Source organism: Gouania willdenowi, chromosome 13 (genome assembly GCF_900634775.1).
Source record: "Gouania willdenowi chromosome 13, fGouWil2.1, whole genome shotgun sequence".
Classification (NCBI taxonomy): Eukaryota; Metazoa; Chordata; class Actinopteri; order Blenniiformes; family Gobiesocidae; genus Gouania; species Gouania willdenowi.
In genome coordinates this window covers 1,374,687-1,400,384 of record NC_041056.1, presented here as the reverse complement: position 1 = coordinate 1,400,384, position 25,698 = coordinate 1,374,687, and the positions used below count along the sequence as shown (strand labels likewise).

General features: G+C 37.9%; 2 protein-coding genes and 1 long non-coding RNA gene across 6 annotated transcripts; 1 reads left to right on the top strand and 2 right to left on the bottom strand.

The window, feature by feature from the left end:
* Window positions 1-316: 316 nt before the first annotated feature.
* On the bottom strand, window positions 317-9,760 carry vstm5 (V-set and transmembrane domain containing 5). 4 transcript variants are annotated; one of them, XM_028465138.1, is made up of 6 exons: window positions 9,743-9,760; window positions 7,608-7,688; window positions 7,280-7,446; window positions 2,439-2,765; window positions 1,413-1,556; window positions 317-529 (listed from the first exon to the last, which is right to left on the bottom strand). In XM_028465138.1, exons 3-6 carry the CDS (start codon window positions 7,353-7,355, stop codon window positions 498-500), a joined length of 579 nt encoding a protein of 192 aa, XP_028320939.1. In that variant the 5' UTR covers window positions 7,356-7,446; window positions 7,608-7,688; window positions 9,743-9,760; the 3' UTR covers window positions 317-497. The 4 variants fall into 4 exon arrangements, with proteins under 4 accessions (XP_028320939.1, XP_028320937.1, XP_028320938.1 ...); XM_028465136.1 differs by lacking the exon at window positions 9,743-9,760 and having other exon boundaries at window positions 7,514-7,790; XM_028465137.1 differs by lacking the exon at window positions 9,743-9,760 and having other exon boundaries at window positions 7,608-7,790.
* LOC114474695 (uncharacterized) lies at window positions 9,249-9,916 on the top strand. The gene is made up of 2 exons (XR_003675385.1): window positions 9,249-9,311; window positions 9,786-9,916. It is a non-coding gene; the product is annotated as an uncharacterized LOC114474695 (long non-coding RNA).
* Window positions 9,855-23,721, bottom strand: LOC114474692 (heterogeneous nuclear ribonucleoprotein L-like). The gene is made up of 14 exons (XM_028465131.1): window positions 23,557-23,721; window positions 20,832-20,947; window positions 20,523-20,760; window positions 19,513-19,598; window positions 19,325-19,421; window positions 19,132-19,204; window positions 14,998-15,030; window positions 14,156-14,227; window positions 13,808-14,055; window positions 13,367-13,488; window positions 11,647-11,848; window positions 11,516-11,573; window positions 11,326-11,436; window positions 9,855-10,207 (listed from the first exon to the last, which is right to left on the bottom strand). Exons 1-14 carry the CDS (start codon window positions 23,632-23,634, stop codon window positions 10,149-10,151), a joined length of 1,593 nt encoding a protein of 530 aa, XP_028320932.1. The 5' UTR covers window positions 23,635-23,721; the 3' UTR covers window positions 9,855-10,148.
* Between the last annotated feature and the right edge of the window lie 1,977 nt (window positions 23,722-25,698).

Sequence of the window (25,698 nt, the reverse complement as noted above, 5' to 3'; positions counted from 1 at the left end):
ATACACAGAAGTGCTGCTAAACCACACGAAATGACTTCATGACAATGACTCCAAAACACAAAACTATTTAAAAATGCACAAAGGAAAATAAACAAAATGACTCAATAACACAAAACCACAAGAAATATACACAAAATAACTTCAAAAAACACAATCTTTGTGTGTTCCTGTATTAATGCTCAGATTAGTGATTATCATTATTAATGAGATGAAAGTTGTGCGTCTGAGGTCATGTGATGATGATTCTCCATCTATCAGTGGTTGTTGTTTCCTCTGATGTTAAACATTCATTCATTAATGATAGATACACATTTGGTTCATGTCGTCAATACATTAGTTTATCACACAGTGTTTAAAAACAGCAACACACACACACAAACAGTGTGTGTGTGTGTGTGTGTGTGTGGAATAAATAGACACACAGTGTCAGTCCAAAATATAAACAGTGCAGAGGCTGAACCTGGACTCATCGTATTTACACGTCGTTATTTCCTCCGTCACAGTGGGTGGAGCTCCGTGTCGTCGTTTACTGCAGCGAACACACACACACACACACACACACACACTTAAACTTTTATTTCACCGTTATCTGAGACTCTGCTGAACTTTGCTCTGTTTGTTCTGTTTTATTTCACCTCAGGGTTTGTTTCCTAACGCTAACGTCACGGTTACACGACCGTACTCTACTGCACACGTCTACTAGAAAATACACACTTATTATCACCAACAATGGCTTGGAAGTTAAGTCTGATTATTCAATTTAAATATTATTAATTTCATATTTTAATTTAAATGTAATAAAAAATTATGTTTTTATTTCAATTCATTTTTTATTTGTTTTTTTAGTTTTAATTGAATGTTCATCCTATTGTTTAATTTATTGATCATTCTACACTGTCAGAAATGTCCTTTAGCAAAAATAAAAAAATAACAGTAAATAAAATTATTAATAATAAATAAAGAAAATGAAAAAGTATTTCTGGGTCAATGACATCATGCCTATATTTTAAAAAATGGGTTTAAATGCATAAAAAGCAGAAACCACATTATGTATTACTTTTACTTCATGTACGCAAAAAAAAAAACATTCCTCATCTGTGATTTATTCTGTATTTTAAAATGTTATATTAACATGGTGTGACTGGAGCCACTACTGATGGTTTAAAAACATTATTAAAATGACTAAATCTACTGAAATTAATTTTTATTTCTGAATTTGGCTGGATTTTGTAGTCATTTATACAATTTCTGTTTTTATTTCTATCATAATATTCATGCAAACTTTGTCAGATGATGCTCATTTTATAAAAGATCATGCAGTGAAAATATTATATACGACATTGACCCATTATGCACAAATGAATAAAATAATGATTCAAATCTATATTTTCTATAAGTGTTGCTATGGTTACCTGGCATCTCCTTCCTGCATCTCCACTCTTTGATCTTCCAGTACGCCTTGTCCACCAACCACATGATCAGAGCGAGGAGTCCGGCCAACCCGGCCAAGGCCACGCCCGCCACGGACAAATACTGGAGGTCTTCATACAAAACCTCTGGGGGGGGGGGGGGGCACAGCAGGGGTTAGTGAACAATGTCTCACACACACACACACACACACACACACACACACACAAACACAATAACTAGTGTAGTAGATTAGTAAATAATTGTTGACTTTGGTATAAAAGCATGGAATTTGACACAGATACTTTAAGAGCCACTAATTTGGAAAAAGGCGTTGGCCACTCAAAAATTCAATATGGCGGCCATCTTGAAAAATGGGCGCCAATGCTATTCAATGGTTATTACATCACCAAAAAATGAAAGATTCTCTTGAAATATGTAATTAATCTGCTGCACTACTCATCCAAACTACCCCCCCCACACACACACACACACACACACTAACTGTTGAAAGGTGTTACCATCAATGACAGATGATGTTGTTTGTATATTTGTCTGTTTTTTCAGTGACTGTTGTCATCTAGGTGGTTTCCATTCTCCTTTTGTGTATTTTGTTGTTTTGTAAATTTTTTATCTCATTTTGTGTTTTTTTCTTTCATTCTGTACATTTTTCTCTCCATTTTTGTTGTCGTTTTGTATTTTTCTTTTGTTATTTTATTGAGTACTTGTACTTGTCTTGGTGGATTTTGTTCTTTTTTGTAATTCTGCTGTAATTTTGTGTATTTTTGGAGTCATTTTGTGTGTTTAGTTTATCAGTGTTTGATTGATTTTGTAAATGTGGAGTAACTGTGATATCTCTGAATAATATAATAAAAAGGAACCCTTTCATTTTTACTTTGACCAACATATTGAACTCGATTTGTCACAGTTATTAAACTCCTGTATTTATTAATTACTTTATTTTTTTAATTGTGCCTTATGTCTTGGTGTCAAATGATGGTGATAATGAACAGACAATAGGCTCCACCCACCGTTGACCTTGAGGACAAATCCTGCATCTTTGCTGCTGCCCGTTTCCTCGGTAACGGTGATGACGTAGAACCCTGCGTCCTGCAGCCGTAGGTCGGACAGGCCCATGGAGCCGTTGCTGTAGTTCTGAACTCTGCTGCTGTAGTCCAGGGTGATGTTGGCCGGCCCACCAAGCTGCCATGTCCCTATGAAGCGGCTCACCGCCCCCGACATAAAAGTCCACTGTACGGTGGGCGTCCCAGTGCACGTCACGTCCACGGAAAACAGAACGTCCTCCTGCACCGACCTGGTGAGGCTCCTCTGAGGAGAGTAGATGGAGATGGCACTGGCTGAGGGACACGAGAAAATAACGTTAGAATCTATAGAGCATTTGGACCACAAAACACTTCAACACACACATTAGTAGGGCTGTCCCCATACAATATATGCATCTAAACTTTGTGTTCCACTTTTAATAAATGGGCCAGTTTTGTTCTTTGTTTGAGTTAAATCACTTGATCAATCCTTTCAAACATTCCATATTTAACAGGAAAAGTTGCATTTTCTGTATCGTGTCAGAAATGAAAGCCTCACTCAGTGAAACACGTGTAGAGTAAAAACAACTGTGAAATGTCAGACATGAGCCACTAACACACAATAACTCCAAAAACAGACAACATGACAGAAAAATACACCAAACAGCTGCAAAAAATATACAGAGAACAGTAAATACACACAATAAGACTATAAAAAAAACCTAGAAAACTCCAATAATTTGCATTTCCTGGAAAAAATGTAAGTGATGATGGCAAATAATATGCATGACAAATGGTGAATGTGGTTAAATTGGCAAAAATAATCATGAAATCTGGTGAAAAGAGGTTAAAAGTGACAATAATTGGTCATTATATGTGACATTAGGTGGAAAAGTGGTGGAAAGTGCTGAACATGAAAAAGTATAAATTTGTCTAGTCCTACCCATTTACATTTTTCTAGATTTCCTAACTTGTTTTTGAACAAAATCTCAATTTACTGACATTTTTAAAACTATAATGTGAATAAACAATCAATTCAATATAATAAAACTTGGAAATAAGAGTGGCCAAAAATGGACAGAAGAAGTGGTAAAAAAGGGTTCAAAGTGTCAAAATAAAAGTGCAAAAAGGAGAAACATTTTGTAAGAACTGGTAAATAATGAGCATGACAAATGGTGAATGTGGTTAAAATGGCAAAAAAATGATGATGAAGAGGTCAAAAGTAACAATAGTGGGTCAACATACTGTATGTGACATTAGGTGTAAAAGTCGTGGAAAGGGTTTATAAGTGCTGGAAAAATGGAAAAAATGTCTAGAAAAGTCATTGAAATGTGACGTTGAAATGTCTGAAATAGGAATAATGTAGCAAAAATGTATTAAAACGAGCAACAATACAGCAAGAAAAAGTGATGAAAAATGTAGTTGTAGAAAAAGGGTAAAAATAAGCAAAAGTAAAATGTATTTAGCGCTTCTCAGTGACAATAGTTACAAAGTGCTTTACAGTAGTAAAATAAATAAAATAGATAAATATAACAATGTGTAATCAAGTAAATAGTGAAAAAGTATAACAAAACAACGTTAGGTCAGGTTGGACTAAAATGCTTGAAAGTAGGTGATTATGACTAAAAGTGGGTTCAAATTGTTAAAAATGATATTCTTAGTTTCTTGGAGGCATCTGGGGACCTCCTTCTAGTAACTCATGACCTCAAATGGGGTCCTGATCTCAAGGTTGAGAACCCATGGATTAGAGAAACGCAATGGAAACGTGTAAACACGCTAGAAATGACAGAATTAAGGACATTTAGAGTTTTTCCAACTCCTTAACAAAAACTAATAAAGTATTTACTAAAAAAATGTTTGAGGATATAAATCTCAAGTGTTCATATTATAGAGGCTCAAATTTTTCCTTGTGTGAATATTTGACTTGTAGATTTATTTTAGGAGCTAATTAATGCGTATTATGTAAGATTTCTCAAAGCTGTTAGTGTGAGAGCACTGCTACAGGCCCTCATTAAGTTATCAATAACAAATATACACAAAATAACTCAAACTCAAGACAACTTAAGAATAACAGAAAAATGCACAAAACCACAATAAAAATACACAAAAAACAAAAAAATACACAAAACTAAAATACACAACATAACAGAAAAATACACAAAACAACAATATACACAAAACAATAAAAATAAATAAACATAAAGAAGATGCTGCTACACAGAAACATATTTTTCCAGCTGAGTGCGTCAGTCGTTCATAGGAAACCATAAAAGGTGAATATTTAACATCTCACAGTTAGTCACAGTTAGTCAGAGCTCAAACAAAGCCGTAGATTCCACGCGTCCCCTCATGGTTTCTCCTCTGAAACTTGTTCTACAGGCTGTGGACGTGATCCACGATGGTTACGCTGCTCAATCACATGTTTTAACGCTGGTGTCAGACGATCTGGTTCTGCTGCGTTTACTCACTGAGGAATTCAGACAGGCTTGGCCTCACATTATTATTAACATGGTTTCTACTGAAAATAAAACTCCTCTTTAGCTCTGAACTGTCACAGCTTTACTCACAGATGGCTGCAGATATTGTCTAGGGAGGAAACATTTCCAAAGTAAATCACAAATAAAATACAATAAACATGTGATTGTGTCAGATCTGAGGGTCACATGATCAACATTCATAACAGGATTTAGAATAAGGACCAATCAGAGCATTAATACAGGAAATAAGAAAGGACCTGTGTATTTGTTGTCATTTTGTGTATTTATTATTAGTGTTTTGTGTGTTCTTCTGCTATTTTTTTTAAGTCATCTTGTGTTTCAGTAATTTTGTTCTGTACTTTTCTTCTCATTCTGCTTTTTTTTTTGTCATTTAGAGAACATTTGTTATCCAACGTTTGTATTTTCATCATGATGTGGTTAGTTTTTACGTCATGTTGTGTAGTTTTATAGTGCGTGTTTGTTGTCATTTTGCATATTTTCTGTTTGTGTGTTTTTGTTGTCATTTAGTGTAAATGTGTTGTGCTCTTGTGTATTTTTGCAGGCAATTTGTGTAGTTTTATTGTCCGTTTTCGTATATTTGTTATTTTTGTGTATTTCTTGCAATCATTTTTGTATGTTTTATTTGGGTCCTTTTGTGTATATTTTGCGTCATTTTGTGCATTTAATATTATTTTTTTATGACATTCTATGAGTCAAATATCTAATATTAAGTACTATATTCAATCTAAGTAATGAACTTTCTTATTGTGCATTTATACAAATAGTAATCAATATCTTCTTTGAATTATTTGGAAATAAATGGTAAGTAGTAGATGTACAAAGTTCACAAGTAGAGATACGATATCAAACTCACAATATCAATACGAGATGATATGTAAGTATGCTTTTATTTAATAACTCTACATAATTACGGGTCTGACCTTTGTAACTTTCTAAGGGCCTGTACTATGAAGCTGGATAACTTTTGATGGGGCTAAATCACCATGGTAACTTATACTGAACGCCTAACCTGGTTTATGAAGTAGATAGATCTGATCAGTACTTAAGTCCCGCCTCCTGACCAATCAGTTCTCTTGTAAAACGACCTGTCCATTGTTAGTAGATCCTGGTTGGTGCAGATCTGACAGCTGAGTTTAGGAAATAAAGATTATTAATGGATTAATTAATCCTTTCATTTACCGATGACATCATTTAGTAAAGATATAGATTTATATTTGAGTGACAGATTACAGTCAGCTGATGAACTCATTCATTCATAATCTATAGTGAGGCTGACATCATCATCAGGAACATACTACAGTAAACAATGTGTTCTCATCCCAGTGTGTGATAAATAGATCTACATGAATAGAAACACGTGTGTGCTGTAATAAAGTTTAACTGTTTATCATCCCATGGATTAATATTGATCATCATTAACAGTTTCCTGTCTGTCTTCTTTTCTTCCAGCTTTTACTGCAGCAACAGTGTTGTTTTTAGTCTGAATTATGGATTTTATTTCTTCATATTTCTAAAGAACTATTACGCAATTGTGACGTACAGTAAGTTGCTCAACACAGTTTCTCTGCGATTGTCATTGGTCTGACGCCGTAAGCTCCGCCCATTTCACTAATGAACATGTTTATATCCTGCTTCATAGTACAGCTGCTCTGACAGAGAATGTTTGGTTTGATGAAGCTAATGGAGAATTATCAGGATATATTAATCCAGCTTCATAGTACAGGCCCATTAGGCTTATTAAAAAACTAAAACATTAACATAAATAAAGCCAATATTTCCTCTGCAAAAAAACCCAAAACAAAAGCTTATAACTGATGGCAGTGTAACATTAATATATATATATTAATATATACCATTAAACTAGAACAGTTTAAACAGATTTAAGATATGAACGTGTCTACAATAGAGATGTTTGGACATTGACTTTGTCTCCTTCAGTTGGAAAGAAACAATTTACCCCATCGATGATAAACGTTGTGATGTTTTAATATCGTGATAACTTGTAGCACAATATATCGTCCCACACTTGGTTTAACTTAGTTAAACATGGACAACCAGTGGCCACGTGTGGCTCCCAAACAAAAACAAAAAAGGACGACAAAACTATGCAAAATGACAAAAAAATGGTCACAACGACTCAAACATTTGTTGTTTCCTGTGCTGTGCTCTGATTGGTCCTTATTCTAATGTTTTGATCCAACCACACGTTTGTGTAAGACGTGTGTGAGCTGCTACAGGCCTTCAATAGAGTCCTACACACATTAATGCTGAGTCGTGTTCCCACACACAAAACACGACTCAGCAGAGTAGTAGTAGAAGGATCGATCTTACCCAGCTGACAAATGTATAATGTGATGCTGAGGAACACAGCCACATCCTGGACGTCCCACAGTCTGAACTGCCACATTAGAAACACATGAAGAAGAAGAAACTCCAGCTCATTTCACTTTCACATGCTGAGACGTCCACACTCTTCTTCTGCTCCTCCTCGTCTCCACCTGACCTCAGAAAGAAACTCAATGTTTTCCCTCCTTTCTCACAGTTCTGCTGCTTTTCTTCACATACCTGCACAAGTCAGTGCCAGCACAGAGCCTCCCTACACCTATCAGACAGGTTCAGCAGGAGATTACAGAGCAAACACACACACACACACACCTACCTGGGGGAGGTGTCCAACAGCAGATTCAAGCTCCTTCTCACTTTACCACAAACACAAAGAGACGATGACGAGGAGAAAAAGCTGCAAAATGAAAATGAGACGAAGAGTTCAATTAGTGGAGCCACACCTGGAGGAACATGTCAGACAGGAAGTGTGTGTGTGTAGACTAGACACACACACACACACAACAGCTAGACCACGTTGACATGTCAGTGCACGTGACACTAAATACACATTTACCACAAAGTTTTACAGCACACATGGACAGCTGTTATTATAACACACACACACACACACACCCTGTGTATATTATTCTGATATTATAGTCACTATTTGAAGTCGTATTGCTGGTTTTTGTTCTGCTTGTGTGTATTTCTACTGTAGTTTTGTGTAATTTTCTGTCGTTTTGTTCATTTGCTTTGTATCAGTGACTTTGATTTCTCTACACTGAATAATAATATGATTAAAATATTACTTTGACCAACATATTGGACTAGATTTGTCACACAGGCTATTTTAACTGCACAATGTCACTTATTCTAATGATTTTTACTCTTTAATTTATTAGATTTATATTTGTTCTTTTTGTTTCCCCATTTTATTTTGTTTATTGTGGCTTACTGGCTTTGCCTTTTTTGTGGGGTCATTTTATGTATTTTTGATCTAAAGCTAAAAACAATAATTAATAGTAGTAGTAGAACTATTGGTAATTAGAGATGGTGAGAAAATGAAGACAAATATTTATCTTTGATTCCTGAACAATTACAGAAAAAAATTCCATTCGTTTTTGGACTTTTTATTTCATCTGTTAATTTATTTATTTTAAGTTACATCCATTTAAGACATGGCAATATATATATACACGTTGAAAACCGGAAATGATGTAACATTTTACGACCCATTTCTTTTTTCTGGTGTTTGCTTCCACCTACTGGACATCAGGTGTTACTACAGGTCAACAATGGGAACATGTTGAGTTGGTTAAAATAGATTATATTGGAGGGTTATTCACATGGCATTCAGTGGAGAGATTTGAAACACAATAATTGCATTTTAGGAAGTTGGAAAGAATCTAAAAGTTCCCATAAATGAAACACAAACTAAATAGCACAAGGAACACACTCAAAAACTCAAACGATACAGAAAATGTCTCAGAACACACAAAACACTGATGTCCACCACTAGAAGTTATGATATCAGGTCTTCTGCTGAGTAGATCTGGCATTTTCCAGATTTATCGCAAAATTTGATTACGTTAGCAGCACTAATGGAAGCCGCAGTAATCGACGAAAGGAGCCAAACTCTCTCAGGCTGTACTCACACTGGTAACCAGGGCCGTTCCTAACCAGCTCTGTACATGTGTGAAACCATGGGGGCCATTATCTGGCCTGCTTAAGTGTGAACTGCACCACAGGGGGGTTAACGGCCCGGTGGTCCTGCTAGAAGAGGTGGTCCTGCTAGAAGAGGTGGTCCAAACAGCGTGCTAGACTGGTACGGTTGGCCGCGCATGCGCACGCACAACTCGACTCGCGCACATAAACATCCGCATTCCGCAATGATAGCGGTGTCAGAAGTTCTCGTTACCTGATATATATGAACACCACCACAGAGAACTCATGGAGGAAGAGGACAACATGACCGTCAGGACTTCTCTTTGTTCAGCCGACAGCGGGACAGTAACGGAGTGTAGCAGCTCATCATCAGGTCCGAGGGTTTAAATATACATATAAACACATATTACTGGTATATTAACCCATATAAACCAGAAAATATGGAAATGGGACATTTTACTGCTGCAAATGTGTAACATATTACTGGTATTTTGTGGACAGATTTTTCTGTCAGTTATTTAACAATTCAGGCTTGACAGGGTTAAGTGTAAATGTTAAATGTCACAAGTAAAACTAACTATTCGCCAATTTAACCATTTACATTTAAATGTAATATTTATATTCAACATTTATATATTTTTACAAGAATTTTTTTGGCTGTTTCAAAAAGTGTGTTTATTTTAACATGTACAACTTTCCAGTCGACGCCCCAAACAAATGTGACTGATTTAAAGCAAACTAATATTTTTCCTTTCATTTCTAACAGAATAGAAAGGTTATTACCAGTGTGTGAGTCGTGCTCACCTGTAGATGAATTCCATCAGGTTTACCTGTTCTTATCCAGCAGGTGGTGCCACACTACCTGGAGCAACTGATGGTGATTAGGACTAAAGACAGGAAGAGGAGGAGCCAAGGATCAACAGCACACTGAGCTTTATTCTTTAAAGCAACACAAACATTAAAAAGAACAAAAAGTGATTTTTTTTTAAAGAAGAATTTAAACATGACGTCATCACTGAACAAACAGGATCAAAGAGCTTCAACACGTAGTCAGCTCAGCTGTGAATTAATACAAAAAGTAAAAAATCAACTAAAAGATAAAAATAAAGCAGATGGCCACTGCATGAACACAACCAGGACATAAATATCAAAACATCAGGTACGACTGTGGGAATAGCATCGTTAGCCGCTCGTTTCCAGGAGGGAACGCTCAGTTGGTGTGCTGCACGGTGGAGAAACACAGTTTGAGGGTGTAGGGGTACGGACCGGCTGCAGGAACAGAAGAAGAAAACACAAGATCATTGATCTCCATTAGTGTATAGAAATATGTTTATGAAATGAAACTGAACATCACATTAGACGCCCTGTGGGAGCAGCTCTACAGGTCAAACTCCAAAAATGTGAATATCGTGTAAAAGTTCAATTACTTCATTAATTCAACTTAAAAATGTGAAACTAAAATATTATATCCACTCATTAAAGTCAGATATTTCAAGCCTTCATTTAAATAATTTGATGGTTATGGTTTACAGCTTATGGAAATTCACAATACCAGAATTAGAATATCAGTCAATTAAATTAATAATTTATTTATTTATTTATTTTAAAAAAAAGGAATTTAAATACAGAAATGTTGTACAATCATACAAATGCAGTCAGTAAATGTTTGGGCACATTTTGGATGAATTACTGCATGGATTCATTAAAGGTTCACAAAACGCTTGAAACAACTTGTGTGGAGCGGTCGTATTTCAACATGCGACACTAAAGCTTGTTCTAAGCAGAGGTTGAGACGGAACAAGGAGTGAAAACAGTGACGTGTTCACTAGAGGTCGACAGATTTATGGACTTTGTTCAAGATCGGCCGATTTATTTTTATTTAGCACTTTAGAGTAGCCATTAAAGGAAAAAAGAAAAAACATTCATATGTATAAATATACAACAAAAAAGTAATAATAATAATAGCATGTGCATGGGAGAGATAGAAGCCATTAGGCTTACAAATAAAAAGCCAATATAATAGAAAATGGATATAATAATAATTATTAATGTTCTATTGGAGTATTTAATTTAATTTCTAATATATACATTTGTATCATATTAGTGTTTCAATTGTCTTTCTCAATCAATGTGCATTAAAAATCGGCCATCGGCTGAATTTTTTTGTTTTGAAATGGTATCCGCATCAGCCTTTGAAAATCCTCTAGTGTTCACTCTCAGGTGCTGCTCGAAGCTACAGCGATGAGGCCATGATTGAGAAATAAAAAAAACTACCTCTCTCTCTTTCCCTCCCTCCCAATAATTCAACGGTATTATGAGTTCTAACTGTACAGTTACAGAATGAGTGTGTGTGTGTTTTTGCTTCACATCTAAACCATGTGACTCACTAGCGTTCTTCATCTGGTGGTGGTTCATCAGAGCCAGAGCCTCCATAGCATCATTGATGGATTCCCACTCCAACAGACCTGAAGCACTGCGGTCACTGGGCGCTGCGCCACCTGGTGTACACACACACACACTATTCTATTAAAAGATAAATGACATGAAAACATTTCACAGTATGAAGTCTATTCCTACTTTTTCCCGTGAACATTTTGACATTGATGGGGCTCTTCACTCCAATGTCATCACAAATCTAAAGAGAAGAAGAAAAATCCATCATCACGTTGCGACTGAGTGTCTAAACTAAACGTCGTAGCTCTGCTAACCTGAGAAAACACCTCCTCGGTGACCTCTGGCTGAGCGTTGAAGAAGTGCAGCACGTTGCTGGGGTGCTGGATGCGGTTCTTTGCTGCCTGCTCAGGGGACGTGAAGCGGTTGTTTCTGGAGCCGTGGAAGTCCTTGAAGCTGCTGGTTCCATCGTCCAGTTCATAGCACTGACCTGGGACGATGGCCTGCTGCTTAGAGACACTGATCAAAGAGAAAAACAGTAACCATGGTTACTGAGCATAGACCAGAATCATGACCAACCTAAACAACAACAAATATTGTGTGTATTTTTTTTCTTCGTCATTTTGCTCTTATTTTGTGCTTTTGTTGTTGTGTGTTGTGTTATTCTGTGGTCATTTGGGGGTGGGTCTCTGGTCCCCAGTCTCTGGAACCTTTATTATGGGGTTCACGGGCTGAAAAGGTTGAGAACCACTGCCTTAGACACAGACTACAGTGGGTCACATGACCATAATGTGCAGCTGCTGTTCTGAATTTCTTTGTATTTATGTTGGGACTATTTTAGGGGAAAATTGTTTTCCTTTTCACTCATTCTGATGTTTATTTCCTGCCCTTTCATCAACAACTTACATCAGTTTTTTTTATTGTATTGTACATAAAGGAGAGAGTTAAGAGTTACTGTTCTTGGCAAAATATGGAAAGGTTGGTACTTTGAAGTTAAACTAAACCTTTGTCAATGATCCTAGCGTTAAACCGTTTGCTTCATTTAGATTCCAAAAACTCAAAAAAGCTTCAGCATAACGTGGATGGCTGTTCATCATAGGAATGGGATCCACACAAGGTTCCTGCTGCTTAACAGAAGGTTTTCCTTGCCGCCATGATGAATTCATGTTGGGTGTGGGATACATATGTATGTGTATATACGTATATATGCATATGTGTGTATCCATAAAATGAAGAGTCCGTCCTTAAGACTGCTCTACTGTAAAGTGCCTTGAGATACCATTGGTTTTTTTTTTTTTTTTTCTCTTGTCTGCACATTCTGTCGAAGGTTAACACTACAAGAAGTGCAATCTTTTAACAGCAATGCATATTTTGTTATTGCAATTAAATAAATTTATTTATTTCATTGCATAATTGTGACCATCACCAGCCCTCCCTAGGGAAGGGTAAGAAATACTTTATTAAAGGGAGGATGTAAAAAAAGAGAGGGCAGTGTTACACCAAGGTGAGGGGTTGGAGAGGGGTGGGGAAGTTAACAGGGAAGAGGAATACAAGATAGGAAATGGAATGGGTGGGGAGTAGTCGATAGATTTCAAGTGATGCGATGTGAAATTGTGGTTGTGTATATTGTGCTTATTGTTGAGTTATCAAGCCAGTTTGGTGACCAGTGTGCGGCTTAGGAATAATGGTGGTGGCTGTGAGCAGAGGAAGAAGTGAGTGGAAATTCCATAAAACAGGTATTTGGGAACAACGTGTCTGTGGTTGAGCCCAGTATGAGTGTTATCCCACAGCCCAAGGCCAGTGCATCCATGACAAATGTATTTCCAAGAACCGCCACTGCAAAACCCACGAGCCGCCCCCGGGCCCCGGAAGCAGCCAGATACCATTGGTTATGATTTGGCGCTATACAAATAAAAGATTGATTGATTGATTGATGGTTTATCTCCAATGAATTCTGTTTATGATCAAATATCACACCGACGTGGTGACATGCTTGATTTGACAAATCAACAAACGCAACATGGAGGAGACACTGACCACAGGTTGAGCTTCTGTCCAAACAGGAAGGTGTTGTTGAGGTGAGTGATGGCTCGGTCCACAGCGTAGCAGTCACCCATCTCCACCATAGCAGCACCGGGTTTGCTCTTCATGAACTTCACCTGCACACAAACAACCACCATGAATCCAAACTCTGTGTCGCAATTTAAAAACACTGTAGCACCAACTTATACATCTCAGGTACTGGACTACAGACTGTGGGTCACATGATGAGTATCAACCAATAATATCAGAGTAAGGCTTGTGTTGTTTTTCACTGTAATGACAGAGACAAAGTGACAGTGCGATCTATCTGATCTCGGGTGTGATCTATCCTATCAATATGCGACCTATCCAATCAATGAGCAATCTATGGGATTTATGTGCGATCTACACCATCTATGGTGCGATCTATCTGATCAATCCGGCTCACGTACTGACCCGCTCCACGTTGCCGTAGAGACAGAAGATGTTGAACACACGGTCTCCGTTGATCTTGACCGGATCCAGCCCGTACACCATCACTACGGGCGAGTCGGCGTGGGCGCCGTACTCTCCGGGTGGTGGGGGGGGAGGACCGTAACCCGGCCCGTAGCTTCTCCCAACGCGCCCTCTCATTGGGGGGCCCATGCGGCGGTTCTCATAGGGCGGGGATCCATAGCTCTCGTCATATCCATGGTAACCGCCACCTAATTTACACAAGTCGTCGTCAGATTCTCACACCCGCAGCAAAAACAAACAAAACGACAAGTTTCAACTGAGAAAGATGATATATTTGAGTGTTATTACCATACTCCGAGGGGTGGTCACCCAGCAGCGCGGGCTGTCTCTGACGCTTGTTTGGGTTAACGTTGATGTCGTCTATAAGACGAGGAAAACAAGAGAGAGAGACAGCGTTACATGATGCTACAGCTTTTAAAGCTTTAACTAATGACAACAATGAGATGCTTAAAGGGAACCTCCATTGTTTTTACAAGTTTAGCTTATCTTTGAAACATTAGAACATCTATGCCTCAAAAAACACATTATGCTGCAACATATTTATTTAATTGCCTAAACTCTCTTAAACAGTGCGCTGACATGCTTTGGTGGGTGAAGTTAGCGAATAATCATGGACCGTTGAAAACACACAAATCCTGAGAATAGAAGTCTTTTTGAGTGGCAGTCCCTCAAAAATCTGATTACTCGCTAACTTCAGCCACCAGAGCGTGTCAGCGCACTGTTTAAGGGGAAGTAAAGGTCCCTTAGGAGAGCTCATCTCTGCTTCATTGCTCACTACCAAAACGCAGAGTTGGAACTGTCAGCCCCCAAAGATTTTTTGATTTTATCCTCTTTCTGTGAACAAAAGATCAAGATATTTAACTTTTCCTGGTTTATTAGAGCAACCAAAAGCACAATCAGGCTGAATGTTTCACTCCAATAGAAAACAATGAGAAGTTTACAGGCTGTGGCACCATGCGACATCATTCATGTGATTTTAAGATAAAGGAACACAAGCTCTACAACTGTAAAGTAGTGCCATTTTTAAAAGGGATATATAATGTGTTTTGTGAGGCATAAATCATCCAACAAGTACATTTCAAAAAACAAAGTCCCTCTGGATATGTAGAAGTCTGTATGCTCAAACTCACCTGCATTGCTCCCATTGTCATCTCCATCACCATCTGTACAAGTACACAATAACCATAAACAATCAGAAAGATGAAGGATGGCAGCAGGGGCACAAAGTTACAGATTCAATCAAAGCACATTTAGTATCAGGAGAGATTACACATTTAAAAAAACCTGAGACAACACAGCAAACATCATTGAAGTCAGAACCACAACTTCTCAAATTCTACAGTTTCCCACTTGTTCAGAAATATTCATGTTTGTTTCGATCGTCCTTTAAGGGACCACGATGTAAAGCTAGGGATGTACCGATATGTTACTGCTTTGTTTATTGGACGATATCGATATCAGCAGGAATCATACATGTTCTTATTTTGTAGTGTGAAATGTTATAAAAGGTTTGATCTCGTGATGCATCGGAAATTCCGCCCACCGAAAATGGCCCAAAAATGCATTTTCTGTTTTAATCTGAAACATTTTTCTCACCAAAACAGGATGTGATGACACGAGCAAAGGCCGCGTGGCTGGAAATGGGCCGGCTTGTCCGTGGACTCACAGAGCGGTTGTATGTCAATACATCTGAGCACTAGAGCGTCTTTTGCACTGGGTTGACGGATCAAGTGTGTTTTATGCCTCCGTAGCCCTCCGTTAACATGGTCCATACGGCAGCATGACGCATCGCTGAGCATCAGCAGCAGAATCTGGTTTCAGAGTCTGTCAGCGAACGTTTCACAGAGATCTACCTGACATTCATCACAACTGTACTTGGTCCACGGTACAAAGATCATTACTAATGATGCACACTGCAATCAAAGCACACAGAGCGTGCCGGGTGCGTCTCCACGCTCTGTGTGCACTTATCCAGAAACATCTTGGACAATAACTAAAGCAGAGAAGCTGCTCTTCACCAAGAACTTCAATGTACGTTTTGAGTCTTTCAGCAGCCTCGTCACTTAAAGGGCTGTACAATATAATTTAATGAGTGGGTCATGTTAAATATTTTATATTGTGCATTGTTGGAATGTCATTGCTAAACAAATATTTTTAAATGATTTCTTCTTTAAGCATTAATATCAACGTATTAATTTTAGTGGTTAGTACACATTCAGAGCTATAATACAATGGGACTTTGTATTACTTTCATATTTTCGGTTTCATTTCAGTGCATCTCGAGTTTGATCATATGATAAAACAGACTGATTATTAATCAATGGGTTACAGACATTTTAACCTTAAACAAAACACTATTCTACAATTAAATAAATCAAATGAAACACGAATCTCTCAATGAAATCAATTTATAATATATCAGATTTTAGCTAAAATGCAAAACCTTTTTTTGGGCTGATATCAGATCCATATCTGAAATACATCATCGGGACACCCCTAGCTAAAGCCATGGCCATGTGTACCTGGTAATTAGTCATTAAAGTATCAGCATGTCATCATGTGCTGTGTAGGTTATGAAAGAGGCAGTGATCTGCTCCTCGTCTGGTGACTCAGCACTACTACTACTGATGATGCTGATGTTTCCTGACACATGACGTGTGATACTCTGAAACTCATTGGTTGGTTCATACACACTTATCAAGAGCAAATGTAGCCCCCTATGATGGGAGATGAGCCTAGAGTGGCAGTGAAGGCGTCGTAGAATGAGGCAGAAACACGTCAGCCTGCTCCCAGAGCTGCGTCTGTAGCATCTGTAGCTCTGTGTGTCAGGGGGGTCATGTTGTGCCGTGCAGGTATGTTTCCCCGCTGAGGGACTTGAGTTACTTACAGCATGTTTACACACAGAGCCAGGGGGGGGGTGACATTTGCTGCTCATTTGATTTGATCGCACACTCTTATCCTGCTTTTATCATCAGACGCTCCCATCCTTTCTCAGCCTGTTTCCTTTTGTCCACTCTAGCAGCCACTGGTGGGCCTCCATGCTGCCACTCAGCACATTTCAGTTGATGAAGCCCAAAAATCCAAACCTGCATCACATGGAAGGCGTTACACAGGTCGAGACTTTGGTAAACGTTAGCACAAAGCTAAACAGGGAAGTAGCATGTAGCACATGTCAGAACAGAAGAAAGAAAGAGAGAAGGGGAGAAAGACAGAGAAGCAAACATGTCCTGACTGAGCTCTGGGTGTGCTGCGTGTTGCCTCGTCTTCATCACTTGTCTTCAGTGTGATTGGCTACAGCTCGGTGGATCTATTGGATCAGTCGGTGCGGAGCAGGCGAGTGTTGGAGCGTGTGCTGCTGCAGTGTTTGGTTGTTTGTGATGAAAAGGAGGCGGGGGGCGGAGACGTCAGTGGGAGGTGTCAGTCTCTGATGATGATGAGCAGTGTGTTCAGTGCTTCTGTGCGTCGCAGCCTCTGCTGGTGTATCAGTCCTACTGCGTCATGTTGGATGAGGTGTTGTCTTGCACTTTGTCCTCAGCGTGTGTTTCACATGGGGGGGAGGGTGGGGGGAGTCAGCGTGTATTTCAGATTGTGTTCATCCCCATAGATCACAGACTGCAGATTAACCTGCAGACTGATGCTGGTCCAGCCACTGTCATCCTCATCACTACGACACGTTATAAATGTGTTTTAAAGCTACTGTACATGTCGCTCCATTACCGACAGCAACAGACCAGGATCAGTCACAGGGTGAAAGAGTTGGATTATAGGATTAAAAAGGAAATTAAAAAAACACATTTCTGAGAAAGTCATGAATTAATACTCAACGACTGAATGTCATTTCACACAGCAGGTTCACTGTTAACAGGGTTTTCTGTTCAGGAACATGAATCATTTCAGCAGGAAATATTCCATCTTTAAGTGCACAGACGTCCTAAAAAGAAAAACATTTGATCCACTTGGAAATAGATTAGTTTTATCAGTGTATTTTAAACAATTTTTGCCACTTAAAATAAATCCTCTAGGACAGTGGTTGCCAAACTGGGGGGCACGTAACATCATGACAGCAATAGGGTTGGGTTTAGCAGCTCATGGTTGATGAAACTTGACATTAAAAATATTTATAATAATTTATTTTCTTTGCACTTTATTACTGTTCTAAAATTAGCTATTTTTAAGCAATTTGAAGAAGAATATTCCAAATTATTTTGTGGGTATAATCGTTTTCATGAAACTGAAACCCTTCAGGTGAACCTGCCGTGTGAAACGAGAGATGTGTGATGTGAGTGAGGCAGGAGAAGCAAATGCAAACCAAAGTAAACCCGTGGATGACAATAAAAATAAACTATATAATAACAGTCTAATACATCAGCACTGCTAACCAACACCTGAACCTCCATCTGGGCCCTGAGACCCTTCGATTACTGAGACAGGCTGTGTTGGAGCAATCAGGGCGCGGTAAACAGACGGAATTTACTTCCTGAAATTGAAATCTTGTTTAAATGATCATTTTCATTACTAAGTCCAGCAGAAATGACTAGACACTAAAAATAGCCTCACATGCACTTTATTTATCTTCTTAAACATTGCTCAGAGAGACAGAAATGTCTATTCTGGGGCAAAATCTGACAGACTTCACCTTCTGAAATATAAACATCTCTACGACACGCACTAAATCCTGACCCATATGTTTTCGAACAATATCACATTTTTCACTGTAAAACAGGTGGGCTGATGTTAGCTTTAGCAAGTGTAGCTAACAGCTGGACATTGCTTCAGTGAATTTCTGCAAGTTTTATTATGAAATTAATGACAATAGTTATCTCTGTCAACCGTATTAAGCTTGTTTGGTATCATTTTAGGACGTTTATGAGCATGTGATGATGTCTGATTAGGGGAAGACGATGAAACGAAATTGAGGAACTTTTGAGCGGCAATTCGGCCGTGATAAGTGCACAGAATTTTGCTTCCATTTTAAATCTAAGTGGAATCTACAGTGATGAACCCTGACACTTAGTAAATTGTTGAATAATGTAAATGAATGCCCTTTATTAAAACCTGAGCTTCATTAAGGCATTGATGCTGCTGAGATAAACACATTGTCAACAAGTCACCATGGCAACAGTCATTAGTTACAATGGTTTGTGCCCTCCATCAGTCACACCACAAAGCAAAGTTTGAGATTTCCCAGGAAACATCCTCTGAGCAACAGTGCGTGTGTGCTGGTGTCATATTACGGCTCAGACTGGTGTTGGGGGCGGAGTTACCTGGGCCCCCCAGGTTGGGGGTTGTGTAGTCCCATGTGTCCTGGTCGTTCTTGAACACATTGAGGCGCGTCGGCTGAAAGCAAAAAGAGACGGAGAGTTTTTAATTTGAGGATAAAGTTATTTCTGATCAATCAAGTGTCAGCAGATCTGGTTCATAACTGATTATTAACCATGAGTGAAGACCATCAGATACCTTTGCATACTCTATCTTCAAGGTACAGCAGCCAGAGTAGATGTCAGCTCCGTTCAGAGACGCCTTGGCGCGCTGTGCACTTTGCACCGAGTCAAACGTTGACGACACGGTTAAGGATCACAGCATGAAGTAGATCAATTCAACACACTTCTTCTTCAGGTGGGTGTGGCACATTTCAAAAAGGATATTCAACCATGGCCTGCACGCCGTTCTTCCTGAAGATGACGATCCTCTGCACCGGGCCACAGTTGTTGCAGATGGTGTAGAGAACGTCCTGCAGAGGTGTTAACCATTAACCCTCTGAGGACTACAATAATAAAGGCTCAACAGAACCTCAATAAAGCATTTTTACTCATTCTGATCTCATTTATTGGAGTATCTTCAATTACTTTATATCCATGAAATCCTTACAACAGGGATGGGCAACTTTACCACAGTTAAGGGACAAAAACTATGATTGTCTGATCCAAGGGCCACAATATCAAAATTATTAGGAATAATGAACAATCTAAGCATTTATACAAGAAAAAAAAATGAACAATTCAATGACTTTTTCAGTCATTCTGTGTGTGTTTTGAGACATTGTGTATTTTTATTTTCTGTGTTTGTATTGTTCTCTATATTTCTGTTTAACATGGGCATGTTTTTATAATCATCTTTTGAGTTTTTGATGTCAATTTGTGTATTTTTGTTGTTTTGTGTGTTTTCGGAGTCATTATGTGTATTTTGTTATCCTTTCGTGTATTTTGGTTGTCATCTTGTACATTATTCTGTAATTTTACATTGTTTTAGGGGGTCATTTTGTGTATTTGTGATATTACGCTATGAATTCTTGAATTCATTTTTTGATTTTATTTCTAGGGGTCGGACAAATTCGATTGAGGGCCACCAGTTGCCCACGTCTGTCTTACAAGCTAAGCTAAAGGTTATACACATAAATAAACCCCAAACAATAGTTAAAGGTGTTCAAATTGTTTTCTAAATTAGAAAATACAAAAATCTGAAATGTTTTTTTCATTTTATTTACTAAATAGAGGCACAAAACACTGATTCAAAATATTTCTAAATGCAGTAAATCAAACAAGACATTTCTAAACACCCCAGTAGTGATTTGAACAATTTATTTATTTTACTTTTTGAGATGTGATGTTTTTTTATGAACATAGTGCAGAGGTTTTTTTTTACTGTGTGAACGCACCGTGGTGATGGGGTAGATGGGGTTCATGATGGTGAGCAGCAGGACGTTGTTGACGCTCCTGGAGTCATCAGAGTCTCCTGGTCGTGAGATCTTCTGACTGGTGGAGTAGTTGATGAAGGCGGGGTGGCCTGCGATGTACACCTGGTTGTCTGCGGCATATGTGACGGCAGTGGAGGAACCGTTCATGTCTTCATACTCCACCAGCGCCTGGCGTTTCTTAGGCATCACCACGACGTAGCTGCAAAGAACACAGATTTACTCAGTGTGTGCATATGAAAATATGAAACTAAAGCGACTCCTATTTATTACCTGATGGCTCCAAATTCCTGCAGAGCCTCCACGAGGTCGGCCTCTGTGACTCCATCCATCAGGCCACGCACGTGCACCACCACAGAGGGGAGGGTCTTATGTGGATCCTCATATCCCTGCAAACAGGAACTCGACTACATTACAAACTAGGGATGTAACGATTAATCATAAGGTAGTTAAAAATCGATTCATAGGTATCAAGGTTCACATCGATGCTGTGAAAATTGAATCGCAGTAATTTCTTTAAACAGCAGAGGCCGCTATCCAGAAGAGTTGGCGGAGGGCGGAATCTGCTACTACTTTCTTTCTGGCCGCCTTCTACTCTTAAACATGTTCATAAATGATTCCTTACCCCTTTGGCACTTCTTTTAGTTTTTCTATTAGCTCTGTCTGCTAGCATAGCATCTCTTCTGCACTGCAAGATATCTGCATGCTAACCGACCACTGGGTTACCAGTGCCCTCTGCTGGTCCAAACAAATATCTGACCTAAACACAGTGCAATGACTGTTTTTTTTTTTTTTTTGTTTTTTGTTTTTAAGTCCAACTGTTAAGGCACAAAATACATTTTCAGTTGCACTTTTAAAAAGAAAAAGAACTATTATGCAGTTTTGCATTATTTACTATAGAACCAGAATTTTAATTAATAGGCTTCTTCTTCATTTGTATTATTCCTATATTTATTTCATTCAAGATTTATTTTTAGTTAATTTGCATTGCAGTACAGTTTTTATAGTTTTGAACCAAAAAAAAAAAAAGGAATATTTTTCAGTCATCATATGTCTACAGTCCCATTTTGTAAAATAAATCGTGAGAGAATCGTATCGTGAACCGAGTATTGTTACATCACTATTACAAACACACATCAGCACGTGTGGCTAAATTATCTGTTTTATTTTACAATAATAGAACTTAAATGTGCTTTTGTACCTATTGCAATTTCACAATACTTGTGTGCTCATTTGATATATATATATATTTCTAAAAACAAAAGTTAAATAATACACTTCTTTTAAAAAAAATCATCATGACATTTGTTTACACCACACATGAATGTGCACTGCTATGCATGCAGTGTTAGCCTTTTACCACATACGCACACAGGTAAAAATTATACGTATATATTTGAGCATTTTTTTCATTAGGGGGCATTTTGGGTGTTAGAAAATCTGTAAAGGTAGCAGTAGCTCACTTCCACGTTAGCCGTGCTGTCTGAGTAGTAGCGCTAAATTATTCCTGTTTAACATGAGGTTGATTGATGGTGTTTTTGTGGTAACGGAGTGGACAACATGAAAGTTGGTCACAACCATCACACACTGAGCTACAACTCAAAGGTTATTATTTAAATACCGAATGTCCTAAATTGGGTTTTTAAAAATTGACATCAAAATGTTGTTCTGGGATTTCCAGAACGGAGTGGTAACGGAGTGAAAAGGAAAAGGAAAAGTGCTGAAAATCGTCAAACGATCCCATGTTAGAAAAAACTAGGTGAACTAGAAAGCTATGATTTTTCTGCATTATTAAGCAATACACACTCGATATTTCAGTGGGTGACATTTTTCCTGAAAATAATATGTTGAAAAGTATCGGGCTCAGACATATTTTCCCATAATGAAAATTTCCAGAAATCCTGTAAAAAATGTGCGTCAATCAAAATTCCCAGCCCTGGGAAGAAAATTAAATGATTTATCATTTTTACATTAACAATTCACAAATTAATCTTCGCTGAAGAGTGCCACTGCTAAATCCCAATTTTGTTAACTATTTTACATATACACACACACACACACACATATATACTGTATATATATACTTTTTGAAGATCTTTTCATTTTGAGGTGAAATTCAACTCTTAAACCAAGTAGAAATTGTGTTGGATCGACGCGGAAATTTAATGACTGGTTTAAACACATTCACATTTCAGTTAATTAATGAGTTATCTTTAAATTTAAAAAAAAAAACGTTTTGTTGCTGACGAGCCATTTGACCGTTAGAAAGCATCGAGAGTAAAATAAAGCTAAATATGTTTTTTTAGTTCACGTGCACTCTCGCGGCATTTGCACATTTAACATCAGCTTGTGTTGCCGTTAGCAAACAGTTAAATGTGTAAATACAAATTAAAATGTGTAAATAGAACACGATAAAATACACAAAAAGCTTATAAAACACAATGTGGACACATTTTAAAGTGTTCACATGACGATGAATATTTAATAAACCTGTCTGGTCTGGTTATTACACAGTGCTGTTAGCTAACTGAACAAAGCGCTACAGCGGTGTTACGGACACAATGGTTTCTTTGCCAGGCGATGAAACACTGTAGAAAACACTCGTGCAAGAAATAATCAAGTTAACTATAGTACAAGACTGTGGGATACTAATTTATTTATTTTTTAAATGATTTGAGATTAAATAATTCTCCTACAACAATAATAAAAATAATAATAATAATAATTAACGTTATCGGTCACGAATTACCACTGCGACCAGAAGATCCAAAACCGTGACGAGGCCTAGTAAAATAAATGACCGAAATGAATGAATCCTGCTCGGTTTTATGGCCCTAACGTCCACCAGAACATTTACTGTTTTAAACCATGTAAATAATTGTGTTAAAACTGCTTTGGTTTAACGAAACTTTGCTGACCCGGTGTTGTAGCATGCTGGATGATTAGGTCAAAATGCGAGATACACACATTAAACTAGTCCCCCTTGAAGCCCTCTCACCGTCGACATTCCGTCGGTTTTCTGCCGTTTCGTGGCACGGCCGTCCTCGCTGTAATAGCGGCTGTTTGCGGTAGCCATGATGTCGCGGTTAAAAAGGATCTCGGTAGGTGACGAACAACCGAAATGGATGGAAAACTCGAGACCCCAAAGGACTGAATGAAACCACGCCCACCGTGCCGACATACCTGGGCTCTGATTGGTCCTATGACCTGTCAATCATGTGTCGAAGGACAATGCAGCCAATAGCGAAAGAGAATTATGTCTGCTCGAGTTTAAAAAAAAATTTCAACGGTTTTATTCGGTTATTTTTAAATATTACGAACAAAATACGAGTTAACTGAGTATTATTAATTAATAAACAGCAAATCTGTCGTAAATAGAGGCCAAGGCTATGGATACGTTAACGTATCCATAGACACTAACGCTATGCATACGCAGCGCATCTCATTGGCCAGTTTATGTCACGTGATAGGTGCACCACATGACCTAAAGTTCCGTCAGTTGTATTTTAGCTCATATTTACCTTTAGCTACCCCGCTAACTCTTTTTATTTTAACCCTATCACTAATCCTAACACAGGAAATACCCTAAAATGTTTATTTTTGTCGGATATGTATTTTCAAAGGTGGAATTTGCCGTGTTAAATACGTTGAAAAAAGTAAAATAAGGTATATGTCAAAAGTGAGATTCAACTGTTTTTAAAATAAACTTTAAAAAAAAAAAAACAATTACAACTTTAATTTTAATCTACAGGTTTTCATTGCTTACAATGGTCACCTAAGTAAATTTTCGCCCAAAATTTGCATTATTCTGTTTCTAATAAGCCCACACCCTAACCCCACAAACATCAACAATAATTTATCATTTTCTGTAAAAAAAAAAAAAAAAAGAAAAAAAAGAAGAAGCTCTAAACCAGGTAATAAATGAACAAAGTGATTTTTGATTTGATTTATTTTCCAACATCTGTCTTTTTTTTTTTTTTGCAAGAAAGCATTGACTAAAACAATTAAGTCGACTAAATTACAGTGCTCAGTGTCAGACACTTTATTTGTTCAATCCATAAATAACCTCTTGATAATTAAACCTTGATCTCTTCTCTAGCGCCACCATCAGGACTAACCTTTATATCAGAATTAATTTATCTTTAACAGTTTTCATACAAATCTTCTCAAATTTACTGACAGTAATGACCACTAGAGTATGAATCCTATTGGTCGTGGTGAGATGAGGCTGAGTCCGAATAGTCCCTCCTATCTCCTTTCCTATCCGTCTTCTTTAACCACTGGAAGTGTTTAAAGCTGCAGTCCGTGACTCTTATAAAAGTGACTTTTTGTCATGTTTACAAAAGCTGTCACTATGTAAGGACAGTCTTGCATCAAACTCGTAATTTGTGTGAAAAAAACAGGCTCATGACGTCATCCACGGGGTTATAGAAAAGTGGATAGGAAAGGAAATAGGAACATCTTTCATCCAAATCTTTTCTAATTTGGGGTGCACATTCCTTACTCTCACAGAATGAACCATGTTGATGGACGTTGGTTTTTCATTTTTTATTTAATAAAAAAAAACGACAACAAGCATTGGTGTGTGGGCGCAAACATATACATTTTTTCTATTTGTATAGCTTTTTTTGTAACATATTTGTGATTATACACTATAAAGTTTCAGACACATTCTCCTCTACGTCAGTTTCACTGTGAAAGAGCTGTTCCAAAAACTCAATGATGGTAAACCTTTTCATCTAGGACATTTTCAAAAGTGTGCACACAGATTACAATCTCCAGGTGTGGGGATGTAAGGTCTCACCGGACTCGTTGCTATGGGCGGCCCAGCCCTCCCAGCACAAGTATTGTGCTCAACCAATTGTCAGAGGTTTTTCATTTTATTTAAAAAAAGAAAAAGCCAACGAGCATTGGTGTGTGCAAGAGTGCTGGTGTACGAGCGTCGGTGTGCACGTGTAGGAGCGCCCATGTCAGAGGATGATGTCATTAATATCTCAAGTGTCATTGACGATAAGTAATGGTTTATATCTGCAATGTTCATTTCAACCAGGCAGCTTTAGTTGTGGAAACCTGTAACCAATGTGATCAGCACATTGAAAAAATATCGCAATAATTTTATGCTTAATCAATTGTACCCATC

Bases quoted from the DNA above. Each gene is read 5' to 3' on its own strand.
- LOC114474692 (XM_028465131.1), bottom strand. From the start codon at position 23,634: ATGGCTACCGCAAACAGCCGCTATTACAGCGAGGACGGCCGTGCCACG. The intron at 20,948-23,556 runs GTGAGAGGGCTT...TCCTGTTTGCAG, and splicing joins AAACCGACGGAATGTCGACG to GGATATGAGGATCCACATAA. The intron at 20,761-20,831 runs GTAATAAATAGG...TGTTCTTTGCAG, and splicing joins CAGGAATTTGGAGCCATCAG to CTACGTCGTGGTGATGCCTA.
- vstm5 (XM_028465138.1), bottom strand. From the start codon at position 7,355: ATGTGGCAGTTCAGACTGTGGGACGTCCAGGATGTGGCTGTGTTCCTC. The intron at 1,557-2,438 runs GTGGGTGGAGCC...CCCCCCCCCCAG, and splicing joins ATTTGTCCTCAAGGTCAACG to AGGTTTTGTATGAAGACCTC. The intron at 530-1,412 runs GTAACCATAGCA...TGTTCGCTGCAG, and splicing joins ATGCAGGAAGGAGATGCCAG to TAAACGACGACACGGAGCTC.